We start from the raw sequence: 14,758 nt of genomic DNA on the forward strand, positions 1-14,758 counted from the left end.
CTACGTCTTACTGCTTAAGTTTTTCTGTGTGCCACGGCCCTTATTTTTATTTTAAGTGACACTTAAATACATATCTATCTTTATTTATATAAGAAGAAAGATAAAGATAGATATATGTTTAAGTTTCGCTTAAAGCCAAAATAATGTTGGTGCAACCAGGCCTAATGGCTCCTGCACACAGAACGCGGTAATGCTTGCCGCGCGGCGGAAATTCGCGCGACAGCCAATCAATATGTTGTTTTTCTGTAAGAGCTAGAAGATTATTACGGAAAGCAACATATTGATTGGCTGTTGCGCGAAATTCCACCGCGCGGCAAGCATTACCGCGTCCTGTGTGCAGGAACCATAAGTTCTGCTGCACCGTTGGAAAGAACAGTAACCTCTGACGTCACTTCTGCTAGAAAGAACGCACCAGTGTACACCTCTTGAACGGGAGCGTCCCGATTGACCACGGTACGATTGGACACTACCAACCGATGAAAAGAATTATCTAGTGAATTACTAGGTCGAACCAATCATTACAATCTCTGTCCAATCGTATCGTGGTCAATCGAGTTCCACTCTTGAACTAGTGCAAGAAGTTCAGCTGGAGCAAACCAAAGAAATAAAAAATCCAAGAAAATCCAAATTAAATAAATCGAATTACTAAATTTTGAAAGAAACTTTTATAAAATACTATTTAAAACAATAGTGTTGTTTCATCAAATGACATGGTTTCCTTAAACGAAATAAAAGTTTTTATTTTTATCATTTTAAAAAATGATATTTCGTTTAAGAATATAATATTTTAATGAAACAAAAAAACCACAAAGTTAAACAAGTACGAATATTAAATCTAAAGAAAGTATTTTCTCCGAAAAAACGGTATAAGAAATTTAAGAAACATGTAATAAGACAAATTCTAGTATTAATGACTGTCACTAACAAGTACTATTCTATAAACACTATTGATGTGAAATATTACTGAATTTGAAATATAAATAACAAAAATAACTAATAAATAAATAAAAAATATTATATTATATTCGTCATATTTTTTAAATAGTGCTGCAATATTGCTAAAGTAATATTGCAAATTAATGTCACTGCAATGTCTCCGTAACATTGCACTGCAATCTTGCTACAAGCTTCTGTGCTGTATAGGGAACTATAGATTTTCAGTATTGGCAATGAATTTTGGAATGCAGCTTACATTCTAAATAGCAGAAATATTTCTGCTACATTCCCTTATAGAAATATCATACTAAGAATCATTGATAATTACTTATTATCCAGTATTTTTAATACTGAAAATAAGTAATTATCAATGATACTTAGTATGATATTTCTATAAGGGTTCCTGAGCTATTATGTAGAAGAAACGTTTCTGAGTAGGACATTAAACATATATGTTACGTATCTAATATGTAACGTTTACTATTTGCACAGTGGGATCCACGTTGAATAACAATGGTTAAAAATAAAGTCCAAACGAAATGCGGATATCGTGCGAATATAAAGTGAACGAAAATTAAATATACACATACATATTGTACATTCTTTATTAAAAATAAATTTACATTGAAATAAATCTTTACATTACACTCGTTTTCATAGTACCCAGCAAACACAGAACATAACTGTGATATAACACTGGAATAACATGTAATATAATTGCTGTTATACATTATTAATATTGAGGTTACTTAATTTCCTTTATAACTGCGATATAATTATGTTATAAAACTGTTATGTTATTATGTTATTTACTGGTTAAGTTGCATCAACAATATAATAGCAACATAACTTTAATATAACATGTTATATAAGAAGTCTAATGTTTGCATTACATTTCAGTTGTGCAATATTTTTATACACAAATATGAAATTATATTTTAGGTATTTCTCGTATATAAAATGTGATATTTTAATATATGCAAAGATTGTTATCACGATATTGTAAAACTAGAGTTCTTACAAAAAGAGTCTAATCATAACCTTACTCTGTCAAAGTATTGTAAGAGAGAAAGAAGGAATATTCTTTCTCTTTTGCGAGCACGTTGTAGGTTAAAATTTTACTACTGATACAACATTGTATCAATATTAATCGCATTGTGATTGTCGCGTCAAACATTTACCAACAAATATGTCATAACATTTTTTGAACGATAATATATAAGAATATATTAGATATATATAAGAATATATTGTAAACATTATCTATCAAGATATCGTTACGGCGCATCGGTATCACCAGTTCCCGGACGATCGTTGAAGTTAAGCATTGAACATGATCTAAAAATGGTTGCCGCCTGACATAGGATCGAATCCACGCGAGTTTCACGAATAATTGAAATAATACGGAATATGAAATGTCAGTTTTTTTTTTATTATTTAGACAAAATAATCATTCATTATCATTTATCTAAACCATACTAATGAATAAATCGTTGAAATTCAACAAAAAAATATGTGTTAATTCGCTAACGAATAACATATAACTCTTATATAACTTTTTAGTCGCATGTTACTTTTATATTATATTCACGTTATATAATTGTAACACGTGTGAATAGGAAATTACAACGAACGTCTATATAACCTATCACATACATGTTATATTGCATGTTATATTCCGTTTCATTACGGCAATGTAACTGTTACATATCTGTGTTTGCTGGGTATATATAAAATGTTCCAATATTACGTATATATAAAATGTCCCAATATTAGGGTACGTTCAGATTCCCTACCCGGGTGCACTCTAATACTAGAAGTGCTATAGTATATGTAACATATACTATAGTGTTTCTAGTAATAGAGTGCACCCGGGTAGGGAATCTGAACGCATCCTTACGTATATATAAAATGTCCCAATATTACGTTTATACAATTTTGAGAAATTATATATATATATATGTGGGATCAAATAATTACGGCACCGAACTATGTGTTGACAGGGTTGCGTTTAATGGACTTGACAAGAATAATAAAGAGATGGTTATTAAGCCGACTCGTCGCGTGCGTGTTTACGCCTTGCCCCTTCTTCTCTGCTCTCTCTCGTCACAGGCTAGCCAACCTAGCGCCTACTCATGTTCCCACATATATATATATATATATATATATATATATATATATATATATATATATATATATTGTATATATATTATTGTATATATTATTGTATATATCTTATATATAATATAATCAAGGAGTGAATGCCCAATGTGGCCACGACTTTAAGATGTCATACAGAGCTTCTCCAGGGCTCAAGGTCTTCAAGACTTGTCGTTGGCCCAAGAGCTTGTAGTTAGGAGCAATCTTACCGTAGTTAACGCCGATCTCAATGACCTTACGTGTGGCATAAAGCTGCACTTTTGACGGTGTAATACAACTGAAGTTGCCGATGAAGGAGATACCGATGCTGCGATTGTTGTAGCCAAAAGTATGGGCGCCGACATACTGCCAGTCTTTACCAACGTATGTGTAACCGTCGCCGCCAACGAAGAAGTTGTAGCTGATATCTGACCATTTCCTTAACTTCTTGTGGATCTGCGTAAGTCTACTTATGCACTCGAGCTTTGTAGTGCAGTTGTCTGTGGCGGTGTGACTGATGATTACATAGGGCACAGGCAAATTCAGCTTCCTCAAAGGCGGCTGGACGCCCCATTCATTCCATTCCACCAAGTCCATTTTCACTAAACCTGATGATCACAAAGAAGAAGTGTTACACAAGATGAAAAATAAAGAAACTTCGCGTCTAAGTAACGTTCGAGAATGTATCGTGTCATTGGATGGAATATTGAAACAAAATAAAAGTATATAGAAGAGAAGGGATACAAGAATTGGTGGGACAAATGCTGTACAAGTAAGAAGATTGCAAAAAATAAGAGAAAAGTATGAGAATATAGAAAACTTTTTGGCGATATAAGCTGAAGAAGACATACAAGAAAGAGGAGAGAAATTACTTTATGGAATTATTAGGAATTATTAGGAAGTATAGAGAATGATATAATATAAAACTAACAATGATATAAAACTAACAAAATATGGAAGAAAATTTGGGGGAAAGTGGAATACGGAAAACAGTGGAGAGATCGGATAGAAAGAGGAAAGATAAAATATGTAAAATGGTAAATATGTACTGAAATGAAAGACAGAGGTTGTGACAGAAATTATTATATGGGATATTATTGTATGAGAGGATGATATGATACCCGTTGAATGAAGTAAGGAAATGTAATTCGATAGATAAGGAAAAGGATATAAATATTAAATATCCCTCGATTGATTTTGCTCAAATCAATCGTCAATTGGTTTAATTGTAATATATTTGTTCAATCAATTATTAAATTAAGAACAACTTAATTGGTATTTTTACTCTGCTACGTAGAAGGAGGAGGGCATACTAGGTGTCGGCGGGACGCCATGCGTTCGAGATCTGCGTATCTTTTTCGTTCCAGAAAGAGAAAAATATCGGAGAGCGCGGTCCTGCTGCTAGACCGGGACTCGAACTCGGGTCTTTCGCTTGCCAGGCGACTGCTCTAAACCACTGAACTACCTGACGCTCCACACTCACGACACTCTCCTCTTCTTAGATAACGCTCAGAGATGCCGTTCGGAAGCGACATCTCTGGCGCGATCCCGAACGCACGGCGACTACAGAGAGAAACAATGTTACTGTACCAAATGATACAGCTGTCAGTCTCTCAAAGTCAAAGGTTGCTAGTCAAACGTAGTAATAAAACGAAGCGTCGTAGAAAAAAACATTATTAACAAAATATGTTTGTTTTTATGTCCTCTATTTCCCCTCAAAGTTTGTCGGTCTAATTTTTTTATATCCTATATATATATTATATATATATATATATATTTATTTATTTATTTATTTACGTATTTGTATTTATATTATCTATAATTTTTTTCACTATTTGCTTTCATCATTATTTCAAATGCCGTGCTTCAGTAGACAATATATACAAATATGGCGCTTACTGTTCCACCCTTGCGTCTGCTTAAACAGGTCAAGAAGAGAATATCCTCCCTCCTATTATTTCTTACTTTTCAAGGTAGAATCCTCTTCGAGAGATGAGCCCGGAATTTCCAGGAAATACCGATTGTATATCTCCATAGAACACATTAGTATTAAGACCAGTATAACCAACTTAGCCACGTACTTCCATGTACACCATTGCGTCACTGGAACAATGACAAAAGCCACGTTAAAGACAATTAGTCGGGACTCGCTGCGGAGCTAATATCACGTAGCGGCAATAGCAATCAACAGTTAAATCTATGCGAATACGTTAATAAGCATGCGACAATAGTATTGCATTATAATTAATATTAACCTCCTCCTCGCGATCTCGCCAATTTTCAGTTGACGCGCGCTGAATACTTCAAGACATTAATATTAAGGAGATGAGAAAGGTAGTGAAAGAAGACAGAAGTGATGAGAATGGAAATAAAGAAACAGATGAAAACAATAATTATTATGCATATAACCATACAAAGACAAAACTCATATATACTAGTATATATACTAGCCATAGTATAAGTTATATATAATTATATTTAATTCATATATTATTATATATAATATCTATATAATTATATATAATCATTTCTTACACTCAGAAAGAAGAAAAAGTATTTTATATAAGGTTTCGGGAATTTTATTACACACTGTGCTTGATATTCCTCATTTTTTTTTACAGCCGCCAGAGGGACTTTCAATTCGGATCCTCGATTATTTTCCGTGTATAAACGCCCACTGTTATATATTCTAACATAATTATCACAAAACCAACAGTCCAAACAATAAACCATGTTCGTTTCATCACAATCTCGAAACTTGCAACTCAACGACGCGGCGTTCTTTTGCAATTCGACCGTGTTGCACAAGCGCCGTTAAAAAGTATATCAGCTCGCGTTAAGATAATCGAAATCAGATATGAATTTTGTGAGCGGATCATTGTTCTTTCCTATAGATTTTTATTGAAACATTCACTAATAATAGTGAATGTATATGCACTAGTTATAGTGGATGTATAAGTTTAAAAAGAAGATATCGCGAAATTATAAAAATGGAACAATGTCCTAAAAAGTCACAATCCCGAAAATTGATTACAGCCGAACAATCTCCCGAAATATTGCAGGCGTAAAGTTATTTGTGATTTATTATACAACTTTGTAGAACAATTTCGTGTTTTCAGTATTTCAGGAAAAATTGTGCCTGTGCTGTAGTTTTCGGGATTGTAACTTTTCAGTGTTGAAATCGGCGTTTTTCTGGAATTGTGAGATTTTAGTTTTTTATTATGCATGTTTACCATAATGTTTATCTCAAGTAGAAATGACAGAAATTAGAAGTATCTTAGAATTGTGTTAACTAAAAACAGTGTCGGAAGATTCACGAATAAAACGGGGAGGATCCACGATTCCGTATTATCATTTCCCCGGAGTCTATCATAACTCAAATGACGTAACTAACTCGATCGCTATGTCAAAAGGCGAAACGAAAATGAGTGTTTGCGTGTGACTAATCGCGCGTATTAAATTCTAATAACGGATACATTGCGCATTTCTGAAATAAATAAATAAAGTCTCTTCTCTCAAAAGCACAAATATTTAAGTATTCAACTAATAAAAATCATCGAACCAATGACAGCGTAAATCACATTTGGTTTTAGAAAGATTTTTTATCCATATACAAAGTATATATAGTGTAACTAAAACATTAACTAACTTACTACTTCTCTTTTATCTTTATAAATTACAATTAATTCTTGTTTTAATTTAACGTTGTTTGATTACTGAAAATGAATGAGCGTGCTTCATTCTAAAGAAATTGGTTATTTGAGATGTATCTTGTCCTTACACCGTCACAAAATAGATCGAATATGCATGATTTTAGATCTAAATGAAGAAAGAGATAATAGAAGTGATTAAAATAATAATTCGAAAATAAATATGCGAATGTTGTCGTTGCCTTCTGGTAATATTTCGCAATGCAATACACACTAAGGATTCGGTCATATTTTATTAAATTCGTGCTTTCCTCTTAACTCATTAATTGGAAAATCTAATATTTATCCATGCACGCGCCACTCTATACGTGATAATTACGCGACATTTTCCGAAAGAATGAGTGATAAACCCAATTACATCCTCATTTTCGTGCAGTTCGTGTCAGAAATTTTATCAATTACTCATCACATACTACTGTTATATTAATATCATGGCAAGGATGTAAAAATATCTCGATAAATACTATTAATTACTTGTTAATATATAAATTTTGGCTGCGATAAAAATGTGATTATATTATAAAAAATATATAAAATATTTAAAAAATACATACATAAATATATTCATATTTATATAATTTTACAACTATAAAATATTAATTTATTTTTATAATTTTATAAAAATATATACATAAATATATTTTTCACGAGATATAGCTGAACATATTTTTCGAGATATAGCACAGTATATTATCAATACCTGAGGTTATTATTCATAAAAAATTGGACGGGTAAATGTTCAGAAATGCTACTCTACAAAAAATCGTGGTTTTTTTTTAGTACTTGACAGAAATAGCTAAAAAAAGACATGTATACAAGATTTTAAGGGGGGGGGGGACTTACGATTTTTATAGGAAAAATTCCGAAAAGATAAAATAGTAAAACTAGTTTAGGAGAATCAACTTCAATTGCCTTGATCTTGATATATGTTATAGAGGGCATTCTCTTGAATTACAAACAAAAGATCTTAGCCGACGCTCATTGTTCACTAAAAAGTTATTAACAAAAGAAATTCATAAAATGAATGTATTTTTTGGTTATCGTATATACAAAAACATCGAGTTTATAGGCTAAAAAGGTGCCTGTTTATAGCTGTGTGACTGGGAGCTACGCCCCCCAAATCTCCCGCATCGACCGGGGGAGGGGACGAAGTCTTTTGTGAGTTTTCACTCTTTAAAAAATATATATTTTTTCATAAATTTTCTAAGGTATACATTTCATATGTACGAAGTACATATACACAATATGAAGAAACTACACTATATTTGCGAAACTTCTTTTGTTTATAACTTTGAGTTTAAGCACAAAAGACTGCGTCTCGCCCCGGCTGAGTGCGGAGGGCTGGGGGGCGTAGCCTCTTAGTCATACAGCTAGAGACAGGCAACTTTTTTATTAATGTCTCGGAAACACACTATAAGCGACTGTCATATAGTTGTATTAAGAAAAGTTGCTCAGAATTACATCCTTTATAACATATTTCAAGATAAAGAGATGGTTAAGTTCATCTAAACATTTATCATTTTATCTTTTCGGATTTTTTCCTATAAAAATCGTAAGCCCTTTCCCCTTAAAATCTTGTATACGTGTCTTTTTGTAGCTTTTTTGTCAAGTAGACAGAAAAAAGTCACAGTTTTTTTGTAGAGTAGTACTTCTGAATATTTACCCGAAAGGACTAATTACCTTTACAAAACGTGTTGATCTGCCGAAGCTCGTTGGCTTTATTCGTTGGCAAGTCTAATATATTTTCATCGGAGTCTGACAGCAACGAGTTTATTCTTTTGGCAAGTGGCTTGTAAACGAACTTCTTGATGATACGAGCTGGGATTTGGTCGACAGTATTGTTACCCAGATGCACGTTCGTCGAGTTCTTCATGTACACGTCGTCGAAATTGGACAGGTTGGCACTTGGCAAGACGACGTTATCATCCTCAATGGCGACCGCCTGGTGCTGCTGAATGCCGGTCGGCGGATCAGCGTTCCAGTCGTTGCCGACCTCCTTCATGTTCATTTCTTTCTCCTCCTTATCGTCATCTTCGTCATTTTCTACGTCCGTCTTCTTCTCCTCATCATTCTCGTTATTCTCGTCGTTATTTTTTATGTCGTTATCTCCAACATTATTGTCATTGTCATTATCCGGAACATCGAGCTTCATCGTCCTGTATGCGATCTCCGCCTCCTTTTCCTATTTCACGTCGTGAAAGTCGAATGCGTGATTCTTGGCCGGCAGTACAGCGTTGTTCGCACGCTGCTGTTCCTTTTGGTACTGGTGGCTGTCGTCCGATATTTGCTGCTGTTGTGTTATGTCAATGTCACCATTGAGATAATATATAAAGCGATAATACCGCGATAATACTACTAATTCTCTTTGTTAAAATTTCTACCCGATTTCCTCTCTTGTTGTAAATATTCCTAACCGTCCCGACGACCTTCAACGGTTCGAAATGCCGAACTAAGGACTTTCAGGGAATATTATTAAAGAGAGAATCCCAATGTCTCTGGACAAATCACCAAACATTTATTATGTTCTGCAATTCTACAAAGCGTTTCTCGCGACTTACACTATGATTTTGTACCGAAATACCGCCAATTATCTAACGACTCTTATTCGACTTTTCGACGACTCTCTCAATCGACTTCTCGATTTCCCCGCGCTCGTGAGAGTGTCTTCTCTCGTCTCGAATCGCTTTTTAAGTTTTTTCTTCCGGATCTTCTAGAAGCTTATCGATGTTTCCCGAATCGGTCTCGTTTCCGATCCTGCGCTCTTTGTGCTCTCGAACTTGCGCGCGCTCTCCACTCTACTATCGATATCGGTTGCTCGCGTAATCGATGGTCGAAGGGCGCTACCGTTCCCGGCTGCTGGCGCCACCACGCGGCGCTCCTATTCGTAATCTTTCAATACTATGACTTCAATTTGATACTTTTTTAGATCATTACGTGATCTCATGACATGAGCAGCAGATGCACACAAATGATGTACAAATTATGTTGCAAATTCTTGACATGATGTTGATTATTATTATTAAATGAGGTATTTTTGTGACATCATAACATGTCTACATTCTGAGGCGTATATGAGCCCGCATCAGTGTCTATTCTTGTCCTCATGCTTGAAGATACAATATGATAAATACAATATGATAAATACAATATGAGCTCAGAATGAACACATTTTTCTATCTGGGCATCCATGCATCCATCCATACACACGCACGCACGCACGCACGCACGTACACACACCCACATCCATACACATACACGAAAGAGGTGTAAATCCGACCGAACATATACTCCGCGTGATATACTTTGGATAATGCTAATGCAATACTATCAGGTTTTATTACTCAAAAAGTACTTAATGAAAACATACGTTATTATAGTGTTTTGGAAAGTTCTTGAGATAAACTACAAGAATATGTAATAAAAAGTAAGGGGTTCCATTTAAAAAATTTAAGTTGACTTTGACATGATCTTAACGCCTCCATCAGACAAATAGTAGCCTTCTATGGCTGCCTCAAAACCCAATAATTTTATATTAAACATTTTTTCTTAGAATGTATATTTAAAAAATATTGAAGTAAAAAGTTTTAAAATAAACACTCTGTATAATAGTTACATTATAATTATGTTGTACATAACAGTAGTGTTAAGTAAAACATTGTAAAATTGATGTAACATTACCGATATTTAATAGTTTGCTGAGAAATAATTTCTACGTGATTCTTGGTCAGCTATTACTAAAATTGGAATTGTGTTTTTACCAAATAAACAGACATCACGCGTTTAGATCCGAAAGAGATGGACAAGAGACCAGAAATCATTTCGCAATCTCATTCTTTAGCGCAGTAAACTCTTGCGCGCTATTTGCATCAAGGAGTGGGTACCCAATGTGGCCACGACTTTAAGATGTCATACAGAGCTTCTCCAGGACTCGAGGTCTTCGAGACTTGTCGTTGGCCCAAGAGTTTGTAGTCAGGAGCAATCTTACCGGCCTTAACGCCGATCTCGATGATATTCTGTGCGGCATATAACTGTACTTTTGGCGGTTTGACACTATGGAAGGTGCCGATGAATGAAATACCGATGCTGCGATTGTTGTAGCCAAAGGAATGGGCGCCGACATAGTCCCAGCTTCTGCCGACGTATGCGAGGCCGTCGCCGCCAACGAGGAAGTTGTAGCCGATGTCTGACCAGTTCCTCATCTCGATATGGTAGGTCTGCGCGAGTCTCACGCGAAATGTGCACTCGGACTGTGTAGTGCAGAAGTCTGTGGCGGTGTGACTGATGATCACATAGAGCACCGGCAACTTCAGCTTCATTAAAGGCATCGAGGGCGGGTCGGCGGCCCATTCATTCCTTTCCACGAAGCGCATCAAATTCACTGTCACATCTGATGATCACCAAGAAGAAATGTTACACAAGATGAAAAATAAAGAAACTTCGCGTCCGAATAACGTTCGAGAATGTATTGCGTCATCGGATGAAATATTGAAATAAAATAAAGGTATATAGAAGAAGAAGATGACACAAGGACTAATAAGACAAATACTGTGTGAGAAGATTGAAGTGCAAAGAGTAAGAGGAAAGTATGAGAATATACGAAACTTTTTTGCGATGTAAGCTGAAGAAGACATATAGGAAATGAAGGAAAGAGGAGAGGAATCACTCTATAGAATTATTAGGAATTATCAGAAAGTATAGAGAATGATGTAATATATAAAACTAACAAAATATTGAAGAAAATTGGAGGAAAGAAAGAAATACGGAAAGCAACGAAGAGATCGGATAGAAAGAGCAAAAATAAAATGATAAATGTGTGCTGAAAGGAAAAACAGGTTGTGACAGAAGTTGTGACAGAGATTATAACAGAGATTATTATATGAGATATTATTGTATGAAAGGACGATATGGTACCCGTTGAATAAAGTAGGGAAATGTAATTGGACATGATAGATAAGGAAAAGGGTAGAAATATTGAACATCCCTTGATTGCTTTTGCTTATATCAATTGTTAATTGGTTTAATTGTAATATATTTGTTCAATCAATTATTAAATTAAGAACAACTTAATTAGTATTTTTACTCTGCTTTGTATTTTATTTGGTTTTCTCTTTTATTGTCTTACGCGTGCGTACTAAAGAATATCTTCCTGTCTAGTTAAAAATGAAAAACAAATAAACACGCTTGAGTACACAGTCGCTCTGTCGACCTCAGGAAAATTCACAACTGAAACAAACGCATTTTCCATGCACGCGCAAACAAACAATTAATTAAATGCAAAAATATGTGATGGATAGACGGAAGATGATATGAACATCGCGATTTCGAAAGCGCGATGCATGCAATAACGTCAACTTCCCGTCTACATATACGAGTCTGTCTGTTTATCTAATTTTCCTTCGCATCGCGCACTTTCTTGGAAGAGAATTTTTCTGATAGGATAATTACCCTTCAACGATGAGTCTGGAATTTCCGGGAAAACCGGTGCGTCCGTGTAACGAGTGAAATATAGAGAGCCCAATACAATAGTACTTAGTGTTAAGACCAGAATACACAACAAAGCCACGCATTTCCATGTGCACAACCATTGCGTCACTGAAACAATAACAAAAGACAATCAGTCGGGATGCGCTGAGTAGTTGACATCACATAGCAGCAACAGCAATCGACAATTAGATTTATGCGAGTACGTTGCGTTAATAAGCACGCAACAATAGTAACAATATTGCATTATAATTAATATATACTTCCTTTTCGCGATCTTGCCAATTTCCAGTTGACACGCGCTAAGTACCTCAAGACATTGATGTTGAGGAAATGAAGAAAGTAGTGAAAGAAAACAGAAGTGATGAGAATGAAGAAACAGATGAAAACAATAATAATTGTATATACAGCCATATATATAGAGACAAAACTCATATATGAGTTATATATAATTATATCTAATTCATATGTAATTATATATGTCTATATAATTATATAGAATCACTTTTCACAATCAGAGAGAAGAAAAAAATCTTATATAAGGTTTTGTGAATTTTATTATACATTGTGCTTAATATTCCTCGTTTCTTTTTACAACGCGGCCGGAGATTTGATAAGAGGGACTTTAACCTCGAATCATCGATTATTTTTCGTGTACAAACACCCACTGTTATATTCTGACATAATTATCATAAAACCTACAATTCAAATAACAAACCATGTTCGTTTCGTCACAATCTCGAAACTTGCAACTCAACGACGTGGCGCTTCTGTGTAATTCAACCGCGTTGCACAAGTGCCGTTAAAAAGTGCATCAGCTTCCGTTAAGATAATCGAAACCAAAAATAAATTTTATGAGTCGATCATCATCCTTTCCTACGGATTTTTATCGAAACATACCCACTAATGGTGATAGTGGATGCATAAGTCTAAAAAGAAGGTATGGCGAAACTATAAAAATGGGACAACGTCCCAAAAAGTTACAATCCCGAAAATTGTGTACAGCGGAATAATCTCCTGAAATATTGAAGGCATAAAGTTATTAGTGATTTGTTATACAACTTTGGCTGCGTTTCGAAATTCACTGCCAATATTAAAATTCTATAGTATACGTAACATAAACTATAGATTTTTAGTACTGGCAGTGAATTTCGAAATGTAGTCTTTGTAGAATAACTTCATGTTTTCAGTATTTCAGGAGAAATTGTGCATGCGCTGTAGTTTTTGGGATTGTGAATTTTCGATATTGAAATCGATATTTTTCCCGAATTGTGGGATTTTGGTTTTTCAGGATTATGCATGTTTACCATGATGATTATTTCAAGCAGAAATAAATTAGAAGCAACTTGGAATTGTGTTAACTAAAAACAATGTCGCAAGATTCACGGATAAAACTAAGAAAACTCGGGATTCTGCATTATCATGATTTTTCTTGGAGTCTATCATAACTCAGATGACGTAATTATGTCGATTGCTTAGTCAAAGCGCGATAATGCGAATAAAAATGAGTGTTTATATATGACTAGTCGCGCGTGTTAAATGCTAATCACGAACACACCACGCGTTTCTGAAACAAAGAAATGAAGTCTCCTCTTTTAAAAGCATAAATATTTGAGTATTCAATTAATAAAAACCATCGAACTAGTGACAGCTTAAATTGTTTGGTTTTAGAAAGATTTTTTATCCATATACAAAGTACATATAGTGTAACTAAAACAGTAACTAACTTATTACCTCTCTTTTATCCTTATTAATTGCAATTAATTCTTGTTTTAATTTAACGTTGTTTAATTATTCAGAGTAAATAAGCGTGCTTCGTCCTAAAAAAAATTGATTATTTGAGATGTATCTTGTTCCTACGACATCACAAAATAGATCGAATATGCGTGATTTTAAGTCTAAATGAAGAAAGAGATGAAAGAAGTGATTAGAATGATAATTCAAAAATAAATGTGCGGATATTATCATTTCTTTCTGGTAATATTTTGCAATGCAGAACAGGTGTACACACTAAAGATGTCGATTTATTCTTATCAAATTCGTGCTCTCCTCTTAACTCTTAATTAATTGAAAAATCTTATATTTATCCATGCACGTACCGCTCTATACGCGACAATTACGCGACATTCTCCGGGAGAGTAGGTGATAAACCTAATTACATCCTCCTTTTCGTGTAGTTCATGTCAGCAATTTTATTAATTGCTTATCACGCTATTGTTATATTAATATCACGGTGAGGATGTAAAAATATCCCGATAAACACTATTAATTACTTTTTAATATATATAAATTTTTGTTTTAATAAAATATGATTATATTATAAAAAAATATACGAAATATTTAAAAAATATATACATAAATATATCTATATTTATATAATTTTACAGCTATAAAATATAAATTTATTTTTGTAATTTTATACAAATATACATGTGTGTTTGTATGTATGAATATATATATATATATATATATTTTTTTTTTTTTTTTTTTTT

At 34.0% G+C, this 14,758-nt stretch overlaps 1 protein-coding gene and 1 pseudogene across 1 annotated transcript; both read right to left on the bottom strand.

The window, feature by feature from the left end:
* Nucleotides 1-3,081: 3,081 nt before the first annotated feature.
* LOC116851023 (peptidoglycan-recognition protein LE-like) lies at nucleotides 3,082-9,130 on the bottom strand. The gene is made up of 3 exons (XM_032830011.1): nucleotides 8,466-9,130; nucleotides 5,041-5,178; nucleotides 3,082-3,683 (listed from the first exon to the last, which is right to left on the bottom strand). The coding sequence occupies exons 1-3, from the start codon at nucleotides 8,935-8,937 to the stop codon at nucleotides 3,187-3,189; spliced, it is 1,107 nt and encodes a 368-aa protein (XP_032685902.1). The 5' UTR covers nucleotides 8,938-9,130; the 3' UTR covers nucleotides 3,082-3,186.
* A 149-nt stretch (nucleotides 9,131-9,279) lies between these two features.
* The window catches only part of LOC116851043, a 7,909-nt pseudogene continuing 2,430 nt past the window's right edge, over nucleotides 9,280-14,758 (bottom strand).

This window comes from Odontomachus brunneus, unplaced genomic scaffold, assembly GCF_010583005.1.
Source record: "Odontomachus brunneus isolate Ranch 3 - 2012 unplaced genomic scaffold, Obru_v1 Obru_scaffold_164, whole genome shotgun sequence".
NCBI classification, from domain to species: Eukaryota; Metazoa; Arthropoda; class Insecta; order Hymenoptera; family Formicidae; genus Odontomachus; species Odontomachus brunneus.

Coding starts and splice junctions, on each gene's coding strand:
- LOC116851023 (XM_032830011.1), bottom strand. CDS start 8,937: ATGAAGCTCGATGTTCCGGATAATGACAATGACAATAATGTTGGAGAT. Junction 5,179..8,465: donor GATCAACACGTTTTGTAAAG/GTAATTAGTCCT, acceptor TCATTGTTCCAG/TGACGCAATGGTGTACATGG. Junction 3,684..5,040: donor AGAGGATTCTACCTTGAAAA/GTAAGAAATAAT, acceptor TGTGATCATCAG/GTTTAGTGAAAATGGACTTG.